This window comes from Zootoca vivipara, chromosome 2 (genome assembly GCF_963506605.1).
Source record: "Zootoca vivipara chromosome 2, rZooViv1.1, whole genome shotgun sequence".
Classification (NCBI taxonomy): Eukaryota; Metazoa; Chordata; class Lepidosauria; order Squamata; family Lacertidae; genus Zootoca; species Zootoca vivipara.
In genome coordinates this window covers 105647278-105666218 of record NC_083277.1, presented here as the reverse complement: position 1 = coordinate 105666218, position 18941 = coordinate 105647278, and the positions used below count along the sequence as shown (strand labels likewise).

The following is an 18941-nucleotide window of genomic DNA, read 5'->3' as shown; positions in this document are numbered from 1 at the left end:
GCTTCTAAACACGGAGGTTCTATTATTTATCATGCATAATAGCCATGGATACGTTTATGAATTTGCCTAATCCCCTTTTAAAGCGGTTCAGCACCTCACCTCTTTTTGTTTGTTCCAATCTACCGGGAATCAAAACCATCATGCCTAGCAGATGGCATGCAAATAAATCAGTGAGTTATTTTTTTTTAAAAAAAAGATAAGGAAAGAGAAAAAGGGAGGCCATTGATATCTTAAGGAAAAAATGTGAACAGCCTTTACCAAAGGTGTCATGGGCTTTGAAGAAACTCGATCTCAGGACGCGAGAGAGAAACGTGTTAAGAGGAAGGCACGCTTGGCAAATCCACACTGTGATCAACTCCCGCCTGGAAACCTATGTCCCCACTGTGGAGGGATGTGTGGATCCAGAATTGGCCTCCAAAATCACTTACGGACCCATTGTTAAAACCGTGTTTATGGAAGACAATCTTACTCGGCTACGAGTGATCGCCAAAGAAGAAGAATATATATAACAAATTAATGATGATGATGATGATGATATAATAATAACAATAATAATAATAATAATAAATAAATGTTTTCGCGGCACATTGCCATGGAAATGCCGTTTACTCGGTTTTGGGGAACCCCAAACGACTGTTGTGCCTTTAACAAAGAAGGCCGTCTCGGCTTCGCTTGGGCGTCTCTATGACAAACCGGAAGTGGCATCATGGACTTCTTCCTTCCCCCCGGAAGTGATTCAGCTTTCTTTCGCGTCTTCGAGATGGACGTCGGAGAGAGGCAGGAGCCGTCGTAACTTTCGGGAATGGTGAGGCATTGTCGGGGCAACCTTTCCTAGAACCTTGGAGGTGGGCGACAGTTAAGCGGGGGAAACATTTGCCACAGACAGCTAAGGTCGAAAACGGCAGGCCTGGGGTGGAAAGCGCATGCGCGGCAGCGGACGAGGAGGGAGGGTGGAGGCGCTGCGCAGGCGCGCGACGCCTGCGTTTCTCCCCTCGCGTCGGGTTCGAGCGAGATTCAGGGCGAAACCCTTGCAAGCTTTTGCCCACGCTTCCCCCTTCCCGCCGATTTAAAAAGTGCGTTGCCACACGTGCGGAATTTCCCGGACACAAGCAGAAATAGCTCAGAAACGACCAGTTTCTCCGAGATTTTGGAAAGCTCAGGAACTTTTGTGTCCGGATTTTCACCTTTTGAAAAATGGCAACCGTATAATGATTTAATTAACTGTCCATGACCTGAGTGGAGCTTTGAATTTTGGTCTCCCTGGAGCAAATTTGTCACACTACCTGCTACACCACAGAATAAGAGTTGGAAGGGACCACACGGGTCATCTAGTCCAACCTCCTGCAATGCAGGAATCTTTTGCCCAATGTGGGTCTCGAACCCACAACCCTGAGATTAAGAGCCCCAACTGAGCTGTCCCAGCTGTAAACTATACAACCACTTTAAAACTTAGTCGAAACAAAATAAAAAAATTCCGTCCAGTAGCACCGTAGAGACCAACTAAGTTTGTCATTGGTATGAGCTTTTGTGTGCATGCACACATGTGCATGTATCTGAAGAAGTGTGCATGCACACGAAAGCTCATACCAACGACAAACTTAGTTGGTCTCTACGGTGCTACTGGAAGGAATTTTTTTATTTTGTTTTGACTACGTCAGACCAACACGGCTACTACCTGTAACTAGAACTTTAAAACTTAGTTGCTATATTTCAAAAAGTGAAAATCCAGACACAAAAGTTGTTGAGTGATTTTTTTTTAAAAAAGGAATTCGCCAAAATCTACACTTTTGGCACGGGCTGCCATATGTCCAGATTTTCCTGGAGATTTCAGTGATTTCCGCCTGGGCAATGTTTCTGACAACCGTCTATGTCTGGGAAATTCCGGACGTATGGCAGCTCTATAAATGTTTGGACATAAACTGAGTGAATGTCTAGCAGCTACCAGCCACAGATACAGCCTTTGGGGTGTGTGTGTAAAGAGTGGGTGGTTGCTGTGCAGCTTCAGGTGGCCTGGACTGAAACTATCGTAGTTCTCTGGTGCTAGTTTAGTTGCAGGAGCCCCCAGGCTCAGTTCCCAGGGGATGTAAAAAGCAACATCAAAAAGAAAGTTCTGCTGGATCAGACCAAAGGCCTCCTTAGTCTCAGCCTCTGGCTTGCCCCAACAGCCAGCCTGTTTTTAGAATTCTAGAAGGTGGTGCTGGGAGACAACTGCTCTGCTCCACGGCCTTTGCCCTTAGTTATGTGGCTGCTAGATTTTGCACCAGTTGAAGCTTCCAAGTCGTCTTCAAGGGCAAGCCCCACATAGAGCATGTTGAATAACCACCCTTTTGTGTGTCCTGAACGTTCCAGCGTTCAGCTTCCTTGGATGGCCCCAAATGTTACTATTAACATTGTGGCAATAGATTTATGGAAGCCTTTGCCATGGAAGGTGTTCTATGTCTTATAAAGGGTCGCTGAGGACATTTTCTTAGAAGCAAGTTTCTCGGATGGTACATTTCCAGGTAAATGTATTTAGGAATACACAAACAAAGGGTTCTTGTGGAGCACAACCAAACTCAGTTGATTTATGAATGCCTGGGGCTGCCAGGTTATGGGTGAATCAATAGACAAATCTGTGAATGAATTGGGGGGGGGGACACCTTATTGCTTATCCTCTGCAGCATCCAGTACTGGCCACATGGTTAAGATTAGTCCAGAATGTTATTAAATCAGAGTAATAATGCAGCCAGTGATTCTGTTCCTTTTTTATTATTATTATCACAGACGTGTTGTATTCCAGACTGATGGCGTCGGGCACAGCGAGCCGCTCTGAAGACGAAGAGTCTCTGGCAGGGCAAAAAAGGAGCTCCTCACAGGTGTCGGGTGCCATTCCAAAACGGCGCAGTTCTTCCAGGTACCATGTTGGGCTGGGTTGGAGAGGCAACATTGGGCAGTGGTTTTCAACCAATGTTCCGTGGTACCCTGGGGTGCCTTGAATGATATTCAGGGGTGCTGCGGGCAACATTGTCCCTCCCTCTTTCATTCCCTCCCTCTGGTGCCCTCTCGTGTCTCTGCCTCCCAAAGGCTTGCACAGCTGTTTGTTGCAGCAGCCCTGGCTACTAGCTCCCTGGGTGAATGGTGCTTCTGGGTCTGGCCAGGAGCTGGGGTAAGCAAGCAAGTGGGCAAGGGAGCCCAATCTGCCAGTCCTTGCTGTTGGGAATGGACGGACAAGTGGGAGCCTGGGCAAGCAGGCAGGCAGGCACCGTGCTGGCCTTTCTTGCGCTTACAGTGTGCAAGGCCTGCCTGGGAGTTGAGTGCCCAGCTCCAAAGGGGAGTCTTTCCACCATGCATGACTGGCGGTGCCCGCTGCTGCCATTGCTGCTTCCCAACGTAAGGTGCTGGCCTCACATTCACCTTTGGCCAGTCTCCCATCAGGCCGCTAAGGCTAGTGGCATCCTCTTCCCAGGCCCATGGGGCAGCGTGAGAAGGCACCTCTCTTTGGGGCGGAGTGGGTGGGTCAGAGATCAGCGACAGCAGCAGCTACTCAGAGACTCCCAAGGAGAGGGGAGAGAAGGCTGAGGGAACATTGCACAAGGGGGTATGTTCGAAAAAGGGCGAGAGGATGCAGCTCTGCAGGCAAGGGGTGACATTACTGGGCTCCTGAGCCCCACAGGGGTGCCGCAGAAAGAATGTAGTTGGTCAAGGGAGCCATGGACTCAAAAAGGTTGGAAACCTCTGAGCTAGGGAAAAGGAGGACACCTGGTGCCTGAGCTTGGAGACTGGAGCAGCTGAGTAGAATAGAGATAATTGTGGGTTGGCGATGGTTCTCCCCCTGAAAACCAGGTGCTAAAGGGTCGATAAATAGTCTGGCTCCTTTTTTGCCTTGGGGTTTCCACTGTTCTGAAGACAACTGGGAAATTCACATTTGGGGTCATAGCATAAAACCCTAAAAGCTCTTAATTAGATGGAGGAACCCAAAACAATGTGACTACAATCCTCTTCACATATGACTCACATGAAGGGGCAACATGGCTCTAATGGAGCTGTGCATTTTACCCTATTCCTGAAGTTAAGCAGCTTCTCCTGGCCCCGTATCTGTGGGTTTTTTTTAAATAGTTGTTTTTATTAAAGTATTTTCATAGTTAATAAGGGTGCATACAACGTCTTTGTTTTCAATTCATCGAGTCCTTTCTACAGGTCAGTACATTTGGTGTGATACTGCTGTTATAGACATTGTGAGGTTGCGGGGGTGAGAAAGAAGTGGGCATGATATTTTTCATTCTTTTGCTTAGTGCATGTGCAGAGTTTTTTTGTCTCAGCATTGTGAGGATAGATTCTTTTATCTGTTTGTTTGATTTTGTTGGCAGTGTGGGAGCTTGGAGAGCCGGTAGCATGATTGGGTGCATTTAGTTGCTTGCAGTGAGTTTTCTTTGTGTAGGAGAGGGGTTGTTGTCTCAAGTTAGCTGTATCAATTTGTATGCTATTGGGGGGGGGAGGCTATGTTGTTTTGTTTTGTTGAGCTGTGATATGATAAAGGGGGGGACATACTGGGGTATAGGGATCCTCTCTTGCTGGTCCCTGTGCTAGTTTCAGTTTGGTGGTTAGCTTTTCTAGTCTGGCCCCGTGTCTGTTGAGGGACGGCTTCTGAAGTGGAGAGCCTTTTCTAGTTGTGGACAGTTTAGAACCCTGACTTCCAAATCACACAGGGAGCTTCCACAGGTGGAAAAGGTTCTCTCCTCCACTCTGTAAGTTACGGCTCAGCATAGGAGAAGCTAGGAGGAGCAGGGCCGCCCTGCAGCCCCTCTGTATCCGCCTTATTCGCAAAGGGCTCATATAAATACAGTAACTGCAAGTGTGGTCCTGGTGGGTTCAGAACCAAATATGCTCCATTCAGAGTTGTAACCTGGCACCTTATTCATTTCCCCTTTTACCATTTTTGTTTGATTTCTTACCTGTCTTTCGCACAATACAATATTAAAGTCAGTATAAAACAAATACAGGCAAAGGAGTGGATTGCTCCCTGCTGCAAGGCCCATTTCCTGGGGGCTGGGGCCCAGACTCGCCTCAAACAGCTAAAAAAGGCTCCTGGGAGGCCGGAGGGACATTGCTGGAACAACTCTTGGCTAAAATGTTTTATAACGTTTTAAACGGTTCTAATTTCTGTTCCTCTGTTTTGTTTTCGTTGGGTTGGTTAATGTTTACTTGGGGTTGACGGTTATTTTAATTTGGGTATAACTGTAAACTTTATTATTATTATTATTATTACTACTACTATTACAATTAGTATTATTAGTTTCTACTGATTCATTGGTTTATTTATAGCCTGTATAAGATATTCTGCTTTTTTATGTTTAATGTTTTATTAGGTTTTTATATATGCTGTAAGCTGCCCTGAGTGGTTGGGGAAATCCAGCCAAATGGGCGGGATATAAATCATCTCCTCCTCCTCCTCCTCCTCCTTCTTCTTCTTCTTCTTCACTGGACCTGTAAACAAATTCCGTTAAGTGGGGAAACCCCCCAATCATTCAGAATCCCTTTGTGGACTTCAGCCTTCAGGAAGTTCCATTGACAACCCATATTCATACTGTCTGTAGCAGTGCTGATTAGGCCATTGGTGAAGGTAACTTGCTGCAATATAACATGGAATTTCCTCATTCTAGGTTCATCAAGCGGAAGAAGTTTGATGATGAACTGGTAGAGAGCAGCCTTGCCAAATCATCCAGCCGGGCCAAGGGCCCCAGCGGGGTGGAGCCAGGGCGCTGCTCTGGGAGTGAACCCTCTTCCAGTGAGAAGAAGAAGGTGAGTTGGGTGACATATACCTCCCTCGATAAGAACCACCATAGCAGATAATGTGGCCCCATTATTCAAATTTGATGCTTTTGAAACCCTTGCAAACGTTTTCATCTCAGTGCTGTCCTGTGCTGTTGCGGGTGCCCCTTAAATAACCTTGCGATGCAATTTGTCAGCGGCCACGGCTCTCTGCTACATTTTGGCTTCGTTGTGTTGCTGTGCCTGTTGCAGTATGTATGCCAACTTCTGCTTCCGCAGGTGTCCAAATCCGTCTCTGCACCTGTCACTCCAAGCCCAGCTCCAAACCCCAGCCTCACCAAGCGGATGAAGAAGAGCAAGCAGCCCTTGCAGGTCACCAAGGATTTGGGCCGCTGGAAACCCACTGATGATTTGTTGCTGATCAACGCTGTGCTTCAGGTAGTAGAATGGGGTTAAGACATATAGATAGAGGCAGATATAGGGATGCCAGGTGTTCTTAAAATCAAGATCCACAGTGGATCAGGAACAGTATTTGATTTCAAGAAGCTCTTAGTGACTGAAATGAGGTTCCCAGCCAGCCTTCCATGTGCAGATGTTTAAGTAATGATATCCCTAGTGCCCTGAGCCCATTCTCTGTTGCCATATTGGCTTGGGTACTTTCCTGGGGCCTTGCATTCCCAAATTTTCTGGGGAGCTGCTGCCAGTTTGTGTAGATAGTGTTGAGCTAGATGGACCATATAAGGCAGATTCATATATATTCTCATGTGTTCTAATTCCATGCATTTTCAACATTGCTCAGTAATTACATTTTTATTTATTTATTGAATTTATATACCGCCCTTTTAAATCTCCATCTTACCCAAAAGGGTTCTTAATGAATCATCCCTCTAAGGCAGTGATGGCCAAACTCGGCCCTCCAGCTGTTTTTTGGGACTACAGTTCCCATCATCCCTGACCACTGGTCCTGTTAGCTAGGGATGATGGGAGTTGTAGTCCAAAACCAGCTGGAGGGCCGAGTTTGGCCATCACTGCTCTAGGGAATAGACAGGGTGAAACAGAACAATCAAGTGCTTTGTGACCCTCGACAGCCTCACTCCTATCCCTTTTAAATTTATCTTAGTAGTTTGTAATGCCAATAAAGGTATTTTTATTTTATTGTACTGCCCTATACCTGGAGGTCTCAGGGCGGTTCACAGAAAAGATCACAATATATAAAAACAAGATAAGAACAAGCACAAAGCAGTTGAAGCCAATGGGGTTCCCTTGTGCCTTTTTCTAAATAGTCTGCTTGCCCTATGCTGGAGCATGGTTGTCCACAGAGAGTTGGGCATCTCTGTGTGAGCGACTGTGATTCGGATGGTCAGGCTTCGCAGACGTCTGTTACATGCAAGGAAGAGTCATTATTCCCAAGAGTAATTTCTCTCTCTCTCTTTCTCTCTGAAGACCAATGACTTGACCTCTGTGCACCTGGGAGTGAAGTTCAGCTGCCGTTTTAATCTGCGGGAGATCCAGGAGAGGTGGTACGCTCTGCTCTATGACCCCGTGATTTCCAAGTAAGTTTTCTCCTCCACACAGAGTCATGCTTCTCAGAGTGGGAGGTATGGGGATTGATCCTATTAAAGGGGTGTCTTGTCTTCCAAGTTTCAAGTTCGTTTTCGGAATGGAAGGATCTGTGTATTGGTTAGGAAGTTCCTTTATTTTCCTTTCCTCTTTGTTCTTCAGCCCTACAGAGTAGGAGGAAGGGTGCAATGTTCTTGATTTAGTCTACTTTAAAAATAAAATAAAATCAGGCTTCTTGATGAGATGGCACTGAAAGATGGAATCTCAGCACTGTTTGTTTCCAAACAGCTGCTGAGAGCAGAGCTGATTTCCCTGGGAAGCGCTTGTTCTCTGCTTCCTCAGTGCCTGAATGTGAATTGCCTCTTTGGCATGTCCAAACCTCACCTAAGAAGGCAATTTTGCTTGTGTTTCTGGGGTTAAGGCATTTATGAGGCTTATTGGAAGTTTTAAGAACCTTGACACATGCGTTTACCCCTAATAAAAGTGGGTTTTGATTGCACAAATGAGACTCCCTATGGGTCCATCTTGGCACTTGTGAGGATAGAAAACCAACTACACACACACCTTTTTTTTCCTTTTTAAAAAAAGTTCTATATTTTCTTGGGTGAATGCCGCTGGTTGCTGTTTGGTGTGGGGCGACTGATCTCTTTTTCATTCTCTTTCCCCCTTCCTCCACCAGGCTGTCATGCCAGGCCATGCGGCAGCTGCATCCGGAAGCCATAGCCTCTATGCAGAGTAAAGTGCTCTTCAGCAAAGCAGAGGAGCAGCTACTAAGCAAAGTAGGATCGGTAAGGATCAAGATTGGGCTACTTCAACCGTAGCCCTGGTTAACTCAGGACAGGGTTCAGAGTAGCTATTTTTCTCCCTGATGTTTTTTGGTAGAGTTTTGCCATGCCCTGTATAGCAAGCGGCTTGCTTGATATAATAGCTACCCTGGCATTTGCCAACCTTTTCTTCTTTATGCTTGTAAATATTTTTTTTTGTGTGTGTGTGTGTGTATATGTTTTGTGTCATTGTAATATCTTGTATACTAATAGCACACTCTGTTTCTAAGTGTTGTCCTTTTGTACCCAAAATGACACCACTTCCTCATGAAAGAGGGTTATCAACAGGTTTGGGGGAAACCCTGAGGTTTGCAGAAGTGGTCGTAATCATTAGAAAAATGAGCCTGAAGAGAGGGAGATAACCAGAAGCGAGGGCGCAGAATGCCCTGTCTTTGAAACTGGGGTGGGGGATGCGACAAAAAGACCAAGGGATGAAGGATAATGGAACAGAGTTTCCGAAAGGCTTTCCCAAGCTAAACTTAAGCAGTCCACATAGCAAGAATTTCTTGAAGGCCTCCCTTATATAATTTTGAGATGATGGAATGGCTTCACAAAGTTTGTGGCCTGTAAATTTCATTCTCGTCTCTCTTGAAAACTTGACAGTTCTCTCTCTCTCTCTCTCTCTCTCTCTCTCTCTCTCTCTCTCTCTCTCTCTCTCTCTCTCTCTTATTAAATTTTCTGTTCTACAATTTTAAAGTACTCATTTTTACATCCTTAAAATATCAGTGACTTCTCTTGCCATGGTTCATTTCATTTTAAATATCATAAATCCCTGCATATTTTACAAAAACTATACCATTCAGTATTTCGTAAAAACTATACCATTCAGTATTTCATTATGACATCCATCAAAACTTATTTACACTGTTGAATTTACAGTGGGACCTCTACTTACGAATTTAATCCGTTCTGAATGCACACTCGTAGGTCAAAAACTTCGTAAGTCGAGTTTCCCATAGGACAAGCGGTTTCCCATAGGAATGCATTGGAAGCAGAAAAATTCGTAAGTTGAGGAAACTGCATCTAAAAACTCGTAAGTCGAGGAAACCGCATCTAGCCGTGAACAGGTTTTCCGTTTGGATGTCGAAAAAATGGTAAGCGCGCGGCCACTTTTTCCACTCATAAGTCGAAAACGTCGGATGTCGAGTAGCTCGTAAGTCGAGGTCCCACCGTATCTTAATGCTGCCATCATTTTCAGCTGTACACAGTTAGTTCCCATATATTCAATAAACGTTTTCCAATCTTCTCTAAACATATGTTCTTTTTGTTCTCTTATTCTATATGTAAAGTCTGCAAGCTTTACGGTTGCAAGCTTGACAGTTGACTTTTAACTTGATGGGCTTAACTAGAGTTAAAAATCTCTTCTTCATGGAAAATTAATGTGAGGAGCAACCTTTCCAGTGGTTCTTTTCTTCCTGCTTGAGCCTTCTTTCTCATACTCCTAGACCAGCCAACCCACCCTGGACACCTTCCAGGACCTCCTGCACAAGCACCCCGAGGTTTTCTACCCCTCCCGCACTGCCAAGGTCCTACAGACGCATTGGCAACTCATGAAGCAGTACTACCTCTTGGATGATCAAACAGGTATGGCCAGCTAATCTGTTGCCAGGTAAAGTCTGGAACCTGCTGCTTGTGCCAGGATTCTGAGCCATCCTTTGCCCTCTCTGGTCTCTTCCAGTGCAGCCACTGCCCAAAGGGGACCAGGTGCTCAACTTCTCCGATGCCGAAGACATGATAGATGACAGCAAACTAAAGTAAGTGAAAGGGGTGGGGCTAAGGCCAGCTGCGTTCCCTCTGTTCATTAGAAACACTCAGCCATCGGTATTCCTGGCCTAACTTTGTCTGGCTTAAGTGTCTGGAGAAACTTTGGTTCCAGCCTGGACATATGTTAGGCTAAGGGTTAGTTCAACTCACATCCAGTCCACACTTGAATAGGAATCTATCTTCATTTTTAAATTTATAACGTGAAGACAATTTGAATAGCAGCAGCTAGACTGGTGACTGGGAGTGGCCACCAAGATCATATAACACCAGTCCTGAAAGACCTACATTGGCTTCCAGTACATTTCCAAGGACAATTCAAAGTGTTGGCGCTGACCTTTAAAGCCCTAGATGGCCTCAGCCCAGTATACCTAAAGGAGTGAGGTCCAGCTCCGAGGGCCTTCTGGTAGTTCCCTCCCTGCGAGAAGTGAGATTACAGGGAAGCAGGCAGAGGGCCTTTTCGGTAGTGGTGCCTGCCCTGTGGAACGCCCTCCCATCAAATGCCAAGGAAATAAACAACTATCTGACTTTTAGAAGACATCTGAAGGCAGCCCTGTTTAGGGAAGCTTTTGATGTTTGATAATGTTTTTAATATTCTGTTGGGAGACTCCCAGAGCGGCTGGGAAACCCAACCAGATGGGCGGGGTATAAATAATAAATTATTATTACAGCAAACAACTTGTAAATGCAGATGATCAGGTAGGAGGGGGTTGGATCTGCCTGAGATAAAATTGTTGGCCCTTGAAGCTGCAACACAAAGTGACCGAGAAGAAGGCCAGAGAGAGGTTTTTTCCTCTAAACGAGTTGGTCTAAACCGGATTAGGTAGATGTTCAACGTGGGAGCAATTAATTGATGCATGCTAACTGATCCTAAGGCTTGATCAGATCGACACTGGGAAAACCAAAGCATTTCTAGATAGGGAGACTAGGCGGCAATAACATATAACATGGTGCCCAGTTGGCACACATCATCCTTAAACTTTAAAATCCGAGACAAGTCGCTGCTGCTGTCATTGTCCAGATGAGGACGCCGTGTGACTTAATGCCTGAAGCCACCCATTTGAGAGAGCAGATATGGGGCCTTTCAGACCTAGGGTAATTAATGAGTGGAGTCCATGGTGAGCTTTGTTTCTCCTAATTTTTCATCCAGCAGTCCGGCTCCTGCCGTGCTGCAGTTTTGAGCATTACTGTGGTTCTCTCAACATGCGCATGGCTGAGCCCTAATCCAGCCAACATGGGCTAGTGTTTTTTGAGATTATATATACATATTATCTGTGGCCCAGGCACTGGAATTGAGTGATCAGTTACCAATTCAAGATCTAACACCTCTCTCTCTCCTTCCCTCCCTCCCTCCTCTCCTGTAGGGATGTCCGAGACGAGGTGTTGGAGCATGGTGAGTTGGGTGCTGTTTGTTGCAAGAGGTGGAGCAAAAATAACACTCTTCAAATGGCTCTGTCTCCATAAAACTCTGAGAGACTCTGGCTGGTGTATCCCTGTGAGCCAGCTCTTGGGCGAAACTGAAAAAAACCTCTGACCTGTATTCCGGAAGTCTGTTCTTAACCTGAAACTGTTCTTAACCTGAAGCACCACTTTAGCTAATGGGGCCTCCTGCTGCCGCCATGCCGCCGGATTTCTGTTCTCATCCTGAAGCAAAGTTCTTAATCTGAGGTACTATTTCTGGTTTAGCGGAGTTTGTAACCTGAAGCATGTGTAACTTGAAGCATTTGAAACCCGAGGTACCACAGTATATTAAAATCCCTATTGGGAAGCTATGGGCAGGTAGCAGAACTCAGCTTCACGTATTCTATATGTAAGGGAACCGCCCCTTTATTGTGGATGCCAGCACTCTCAACATGGGTTGGGGAATGGATGCTTGCAGAGAGAGGAGCTAAGCTTTCTCTCTCCCCGCCCCCCCTTAGTATTGTCCTAATGGTCACAGGCTGGATCTACACTCGTGGTTTAAAAAACGCATTATTAACACGTGGCGCCAGAGGGCGCTGCAGAGCAGCGAGCCGCCAGCAAAGGGAAACTGCATTAAGCGTTATAGAATGTTAAATTTAAAAACGTTTAGAAGAACAATGTAGATCCAACCCTAGACAGAAGCGAGCTTTACCTGCAGTGGAATAATTTATCCAGCCCCAAGACCACTTCTCTCTCTTTCTCTTTCTCCTTGTTTCTCATGATTATTTATTTAAAGTTACTTTTGTTTTTCTTTCAAAAATCCATTCATCACGCTTGGGGCCTTTCTCCACACAGAACTGACGGTGGCAGACCGGAGACAGAAGCGTGAAATCCGTCAACTGGAGCAAGAGCTCCACAAGTGGCAGGTGCTGGTGGACAGCATAACAGGTGAGAGAAGAGTCACACTATGTCTCTTCTCGTGGGTGAGAAATCCCAACTCCTAGTGATGCAGTGCCTATTCCCCCGGGACTTCCAGCTAACATTAGGCAAGCGCGTTTGTTTATTGCTTTTGACGTCTGCTAAGAGCAGCTTTGTGGAGGCAACCCTATCCAGACAACGTAATGTTATTATGTGCGTTTGTTTTTGTTACGCCTTTTTTTTGGCCTCCATTTTCATAGTTTTATTTATATAGCGCTTTATTCTAATAAACCTCAACACAGTTTACAATTTTGTATTCTATAATAATAATATCGCCTACTTTTTTAAAAGTCTGCTGTTACTGCTATTTTTGAATGAATATTTCATAGAGGGTGGTTTTTTATTCAGTAATGTATAGATTTTCATTGAATAAACGTGGAACGCCCTCCCATCAGATGTCAAGGATATAAACTTCTATCTGACTTTTAGAAGACATCTGAAGGCAGCCCTGTACAGGGAGGTTTTTTAGTGTTTGATATTTCATATTTATAGAGGACTTTCTACATTTCTTTTTCTACTGCCCCATTTATGAGCCAATAAGATCTAAGCTCCTCCTCTTGATCCCGCCCACCATTATATCTAAGGAAGACTGTTTGAAATTGCTTCTTGTGGACGCAAATCCCCTAATTTCACGTGGGGTGGCAATCTTCATAGTGCGGGCTCTGAAACTCAGGGCTACCCTGACAGGGTAGTGTGTCCTAGACCTGGACCTGTTTTAATTCTCTCTTATTTCATTTTTAACTGAATGTGCCCAGCTTATTTTGGGCTATTTTATGCTTTACATATATCTGCATATTAGATTTTTGGTGCTGGCACCTAAATCTTTGCATTATTGTCTTAGGGTAATTTAAATGTTATTACACCAGCAATATCACCTTGAATTATGCTTTGTTGCTTGCCTCTGGCATTTTGTATTGTTTTTATTTTGCTATGGCTGTATGCTAACGCAATAAAGGTTTGAATTTGAGTTGAATATTTCATATTTTGTTGGAAGCTTTCCAGAGTGGCTGGCAAATAACAACAACAACTACTACTGCTGCTGCTGCTACTACTAAATAAAGGGCTCTTTTGGGGAGAGCAACTAAGTGAGTGTCCTGGAGACACAACCCACCTTTCGTGGCCCAGCATGCTTTGGTTACCCCTGCCTTCCAAAGGCCATGCCTGTCTAATCCCTCCTTTTCTTTCTCCCAGGAATGAGTTCCCCTGATTTTGATAACCAGACATTGGCTGTGCTGCGTGGAAGAATGGTGCGTTATCTCATGCGCTCCCGGGAGGTGAGTCCAGTCTATCATTTGGCTGCTTAAATTGAGACAGTGCAGAGCTTTTTCATGGTAGGATTGCATCAGAGAGAGCAAGTTGCATATACAGTGGTACCTCGCAGGACGAATGCCCTGCAAGACGAATTTTTTGCAAGACGAATGCGTCTTGAGATCGGATGGTGACTCGCAAGACAAATGAATTTTGCGAAAAATTCGTCTTGCGAATCGTGGTTTCCCATAGGAATGCATTGAAATTTAATCATTGCGTTCCTATAGGCAAAAAAAAAGAAATTTCAATGCATTCCTATGGGAAACCGCGATTCGCAAGACGAATTTTTCGCAAAACGAATTGACTCGCGGAACGAATTCGTCTTGCGAGGCACCACTGTAGTTCTGTCAGCAACAGAACTAACAGTAACAGAACATCGGTGTCTGGCACAAATTTTAAAACGTGTGTGTGTATATTTGCAGCCTCTACAGAATTCCCAACTATATTTCTAAGCCAAAAAATAACAGCTGTAAGGTTGTTTGTGTGTGTATTTACATTCAAGAGTTGGAGAACTCTCCCTTTTCCCAAACAGGAAGTATCTTCAGTATGCTTATACTTCTAAGGAGCTCTATTTTCCTCTTCTGCAAAAGACACAACAGTAGAATCCACCCACTTGCTATGGCGCAACTTTATCTGTAATGTGGAATCTGGAATCGGCCTCCCAAGAGATTGCAGGCTTTTGCTAACAGCAGCTTCAATATCTGTGTCAGAATGCAATGTGCAAATTCAGCTAGTTGAAGCCAAATAAGAAAACACAATGAGCCAGATTCAGTTAATGAGTCGTGCTAGCAGAAGCCCACACAGGGACTTTGGCTAGCGCCATGGGGCTTCCACTGCTCACCCCAAAATTGGTTCTCAGGAGTTCAGGAGAGAGAACCCCCATAACGGCACGCAAAGGGAGGAGAGGGGATTGTTCTGTTAGGCAAGGTAAAATGCTTGTGCTGATGGAACGATTGCCATAGCCATGTTGATTTGGCTAATTAGTTTTGATGGCTGTAGATTGCAATTTCCTCTGAGCAAAACGCTGGTCCCCTTGACACACGGTGAATGTTTCTGTTTGTTTCCTCTTCCAGATCACGCTTGGCAGAGCCACCAAAGACAATCAGATTGATGTGGATCTAGCGCTCGAGGGGCCAGCCTGGAAAATATCCCGCAAGCAAGGTGCTTGAGATTGGGCTACTGCCTTTGAGTTGCTCGGGGAGAAGGACTTAGTAGGACAAGGGGTGTGAAATTGTGGTAGGATGGGAAAGGGAAGGCAGCCCTTTGAGTGCCCGCATAGGGCTGATAAGTTACGCCTCAGTGTTTAGTTTCTCTCCATGGTTCCTGATGTGAGTGCCATGTGATATCAAGGTGCCTTTGGTATTTTGCTGTGTCAGAAATTGCAGGCGAGGTAGTTGCTGTTTCTTGCCCTAAATCAGGAATTGGTAACTAATGGCCACATGAGGACTTTGACGACATTGGATGGAATTCTGTAGACTTTTAAACTATACCTGAAGGAGCATCTCCACTCCCATCGTTCAGCTCAGACACTGAGGTCCAGCTCCGAGGGTCTTCTGGCGGTTCCCTCCCTGCGAGAAGCAAAGTTACAGGGAACCAGGCAGAGGGCCTTCTCGGTGGTGGCACCCGCCCTGTGGAACACCTTCCCATCAGATGTCAATGAAATAAACAACTATCTTGACTTTTAGAAGACATTTGAAGGCACCCCTGTTTATGGAAGTTTTTAATATTTGATGTTTTGTCGTGTTTTAAATATTCTGTTGGGAGCCGTCCAGAGTGGCTGGGGAAACCTGGCCAGATGGGCAGGGTATAAATAATAAATTATTATTATAGCAAACAACTTGTGAATGCAGATGATCAGGTAGAAGGGGGTTGGATCTGGCTGAGATTAAATTGCTGGCCCTTGAGGCTGCAACACAAAGTGACTAACAATGCTAATAATAATAATAATAATAATAATAATAATAATAATATATATTGGTGTTTAAAAAGGCACAATTAGGAAAGTCCAAGTCTGGTGACATTTCCCTGTTCGCACATTTTAAAATAGCCTTGGAAAAATTGGCTGGAGCTTCTCACTTTTGAGAGCCAAAATTTCAAATAAGGATATAGCAGATGCAGGGCCTCGAACCAGCTACAAAACACACAGTATCAAGGCATTCTCTGCAAGCAGTTGTGGCCAATTTTCTTCCTTCTGCTTGGAAAATCTAACTTCTCATTTCTCCATGCGTGCACACACAGGTGTCATCAAACTGAAGAACAATGGCGACTTTTTCCTGGCAAACGAAGGCCGGCGGCCCATTTATGTGGATGGGCGCCCAGTGCTTTGTGGCAGCAAATGGAAGCTCAGCAACAACTCAGTGGTGGAGGTGAGCTGTTGGAGGTGGGCAGGGCAGAAGGCTGTGCTGCTTTGTGGTGAAAGGTTTCACAGTTTTCTTGGTCGTTTGTTCCATAACAAGATGATGCCAGTATCCAGAGCAGCTGAACCCAGCCCTAAATCCATGGGATGCTAGACTCCTTTGCATGCATCCAGCTGTTGTGAATTTTGATTCCGCACAGAACCAGCAAACATAATAAATAAGAAGCGCTGAGATACAGTTTCTTCAGCTTCTGTCAGCCAAGAGCCTAGTGCTAGCTGGAAGGTAGACAACTTCCTTGAAGTCTGTTTATTATCTACCCAGAGAACCTCCGGTTTGGGAAGACATAGTTTCTTGCAGCAGCCAGTTTGGCCTCTCAGTGAGGTGGGAAAGTGGCTAAGCTATAAAACAGAGCTTTCCAAAGTGTGTTGTCGGCTGCTAGAAAAACTGAATTACTTGTGTTGTGAAATGTTGCATGTCTAAAAAGTGTGTCACCGACATGACAAGTTTGGAAAGCTCTCCTGTGAAAGATGCAGCGCTTTCACTTCTTCCCCACCCAGTCTGACTGCCTTTCTCTTTCCCCCTAGATTGCTAGCTTGCGCTTTGTCTTCCTCATCAACCAAGACCTGATTGCGCTTATTAAGGCAGAGGCTGCCAAAATCGCCCAGCCCTGAGGCTTGAATCAAACCCAAAGCTCCAGTGGACCTGTGTGTGGCTGCCCGCCCCTGCCCCGGACTCCTTTCGCCAGCAGGGACCACTATGCTTTATGATGAAGATGCAGCTCCATAGAGCCTGCCCTCCCCTAGGCTAGGACTGAAACTTCTTGGGGGCCTTTTCCTATGCAGCTGAGGACAACGGCGAGCTCTGCTTCATCAGTCAGCGGATCTATGTAAAAGAAAGGTATGAGCCAGGCCTTAAACCGGCACCCTCTTTGGGTGTTCTTGGCCGTGTGAGGCATTTGCTGGCTAGGGTTGTGCGGCTGTTGCGCTCGATTCTCTTTGGGACAGAGTGATGAAAACCAGATTAAGGGCTGGGGGAGTAAGTGTCAAACGAGCTAATAAATAGTTGCAAATCTCACTACTCTCTGTCGTGCTGGTGGCCTGCTTCTTTGTACACAACCATCTTTTCAGCTCTTGCCAAATAGATTCTCACGTTTGGGGCGAGGGAGGAACATGCTTTGAAGCAGTCATGCAATGATTGAGGTTCGTCAGTTGATACTCTGCTCTTTCTACATTATTCTGCAGCAGTAGTGATTAATGTTTTGCCTTGCCTGTCTCTCTCTGCAGTGTAGTCTAGAGTTTAATTTTCATAAAGTTTTTAAAGGAAGAGTGGAATAGCTGGTTTGCCTAACTATGTTTGGTAACATAAGATTCTGAAGGGTGCTGTGACAGTTGTCAAGAATGATTTCTAACTGTTTAAAAAGCAGTGGCAAAATCAGATCACGCCTAGTGTTTATAATGTGGGCTATAGTTTTGCTACCTGCTGCTTTTACTGAAGCTTCCAGTGTGGTGTTTAGAGTTGACTTTGGTCTGATGCTGCCAATCTTTTGGTAAACATCCTTTGGGTACCAGTTGTGCTAGTTACGTTTTGTTGTTTTGTGTAGCTTCTGCAGACAGAATTAGGGGCTCCTCTTGAGATGTGCAAGATGCGGTTCTTTCAGTATTGTAGAAGAGTCGGTGCATGGTGTGAATGTCTTTTGAACTATGAGGGTTTAATATTAGACCTGGGCGGTGTCAGGTTTTCAGCACTGCAATCTGGTGATAACACTGCAATGAGGCAGTTTCACCCTGGTGCCAGGATGTTCCCAGTGCTGGGGGCAGAGAGAGTTTCTCTCCCTAGCATGCGGAGTGAACAGGCTGCCTGACCCCTGTTTCTTGCCGGAGCTTCCTTGTGCTGCTCAGCTGCGGGGCGCAAAGGCTCCTGCCCCCAGCTGAATGAGCGCCGATGCCTTTCTGGCTTGTGTGCAAGGCATCAGGGCTCGCTCAGCTGGGAGTGGGAGCAGTTTAATGGGGCCCCCACTCTGGCTCACATGGTGGGAGGCTTCTTTAAACTGCTCCACTGAGGAGCATGCAGCTGCCTGTGCCTCTGTGGAGCAGTTCAAAGACGACAAGGAAGGAACAAGTTGTATCGGCCCAAGCGATGCAGCCAGCGCCTCCTGCTGTGGTATGATGGGCAGAGCACAATGGCGGCTTGACCCGACAGTAATAATTATTACAGTCGTACCTTGGAAGTCCATTCAACAGCCAATCAGAAGCCGTGTCGGGCGTTCAGGTTCCAAAGAACGTTCGCAAAGCGGAACACTCACTTCTGGGTTTGCAGTGTTCGGGAGCCAAAACTTCCGAGTACCAAGGCGCTCAGGATCCAAGGTATGACTGTATTTATACCCCGTCCATCTGGCTCGGTTTCCCCAGCCACTTTGGGCAGCTGGTGGAACTGCCGCTGCTATCGATTCCCTCTGCGACCAGCGGCCTGATGTTGAAATCAGCACTGGTGGCATAGAGCCTCGGGAGCGCCGTGGTTTCACCCACAATATACCACCGTGGAGCCGCCGTTGTGCTCTACCCCTGGGTGATGTATCAATACATCGGACAGGCCTAGTTAACATGCTACTGTTCAGTTAATCTCATTCACTAGGGGACCCCCACTCATCCCTCCCTCCGCATTGAGGACAATAAACCCCCAAGGAAGAGTAATTAGCTAGTAAACCATGAATGAGGTCAGAGTCCAAAACGTACCTTTATTTTATAAAACGAGCTCCCACTTTAGCCCAGCCCCAGTACTGCAGAGGGCTAGGAAAATCCTCTGCCCTCCCACCAGAGGAACAGCATGCACAGTGGGATTCACACTCTTATCTCCCCCGCCATCCCATGGCTAACAATCAAAGTGCCAGAAGGAAGAAGAGAAGCTAAAACTGGGGTGGGTGTATATATATATATATATAGTTGCATATTTCAAGCATCTGAGTTTGAAATGGATGTATTTCCCCGATCCAGACAGGATAGGTCCC

The 18941-nt window shown here is 45.7% G+C and overlaps 1 protein-coding gene across 4 annotated transcripts; it reads left to right on the top strand.

Annotated features, from left to right (window-relative positions):
- The first annotated feature begins 719 nt into the window (after window positions 1–719).
- Window positions 720–17011, top strand: MCRS1 (microspherule protein 1). 4 transcript variants are annotated; one of them, XM_035103887.2, is made up of 14 exons: window positions 720–805; window positions 2764–2893; window positions 5640–5778; window positions 6028–6186; window positions 7192–7301; window positions 7988–8096; window positions 9578–9716; window positions 9811–9886; window positions 11258–11286; window positions 12150–12242; window positions 13464–13546; window positions 14654–14741; window positions 15819–15946; window positions 16522–17011. In XM_035103887.2, the coding sequence occupies exons 2-14, from the start codon at window positions 2784–2786 to the stop codon at window positions 16606–16608; spliced, it is 1350 nt and encodes a 449-aa protein (XP_034959778.1). In that variant the 5' UTR covers window positions 720–805; window positions 2764–2783; the 3' UTR covers window positions 16609–17011. The 4 variants fall into 4 exon arrangements, with proteins under 4 accessions (XP_034959778.1, XP_034959781.1, XP_034959780.1 ...); XM_035103890.2 differs by having other exon boundaries at window positions 726–805; window positions 2780–2893; XM_035103889.2 differs by lacking the exon at window positions 720–805 and adding an exon at window positions 1689–2501 and having other exon boundaries at window positions 2780–2893.
- Window positions 17012–18941: the final 1930 nt, after the last annotated feature.

Coding starts and splice junctions, on each gene's coding strand:
- MCRS1 (XM_035103887.2), top strand. CDS start 2,784: ATGGCGTCGGGCACAGCGAGCCGCTCTGAAGACGAAGAGTCTCTGGCA. Junction 7,302..7,987: donor TATGACCCCGTGATTTCCAA/GTAAGTTTTCTC, acceptor TTCCTCCACCAG/GCTGTCATGCCAGGCCATGC. Junction 12,243..13,463: donor GCTGGTGGACAGCATAACAG/GTGAGAGAAGAG, acceptor TCTTTCTCCCAG/GAATGAGTTCCCCTGATTTT.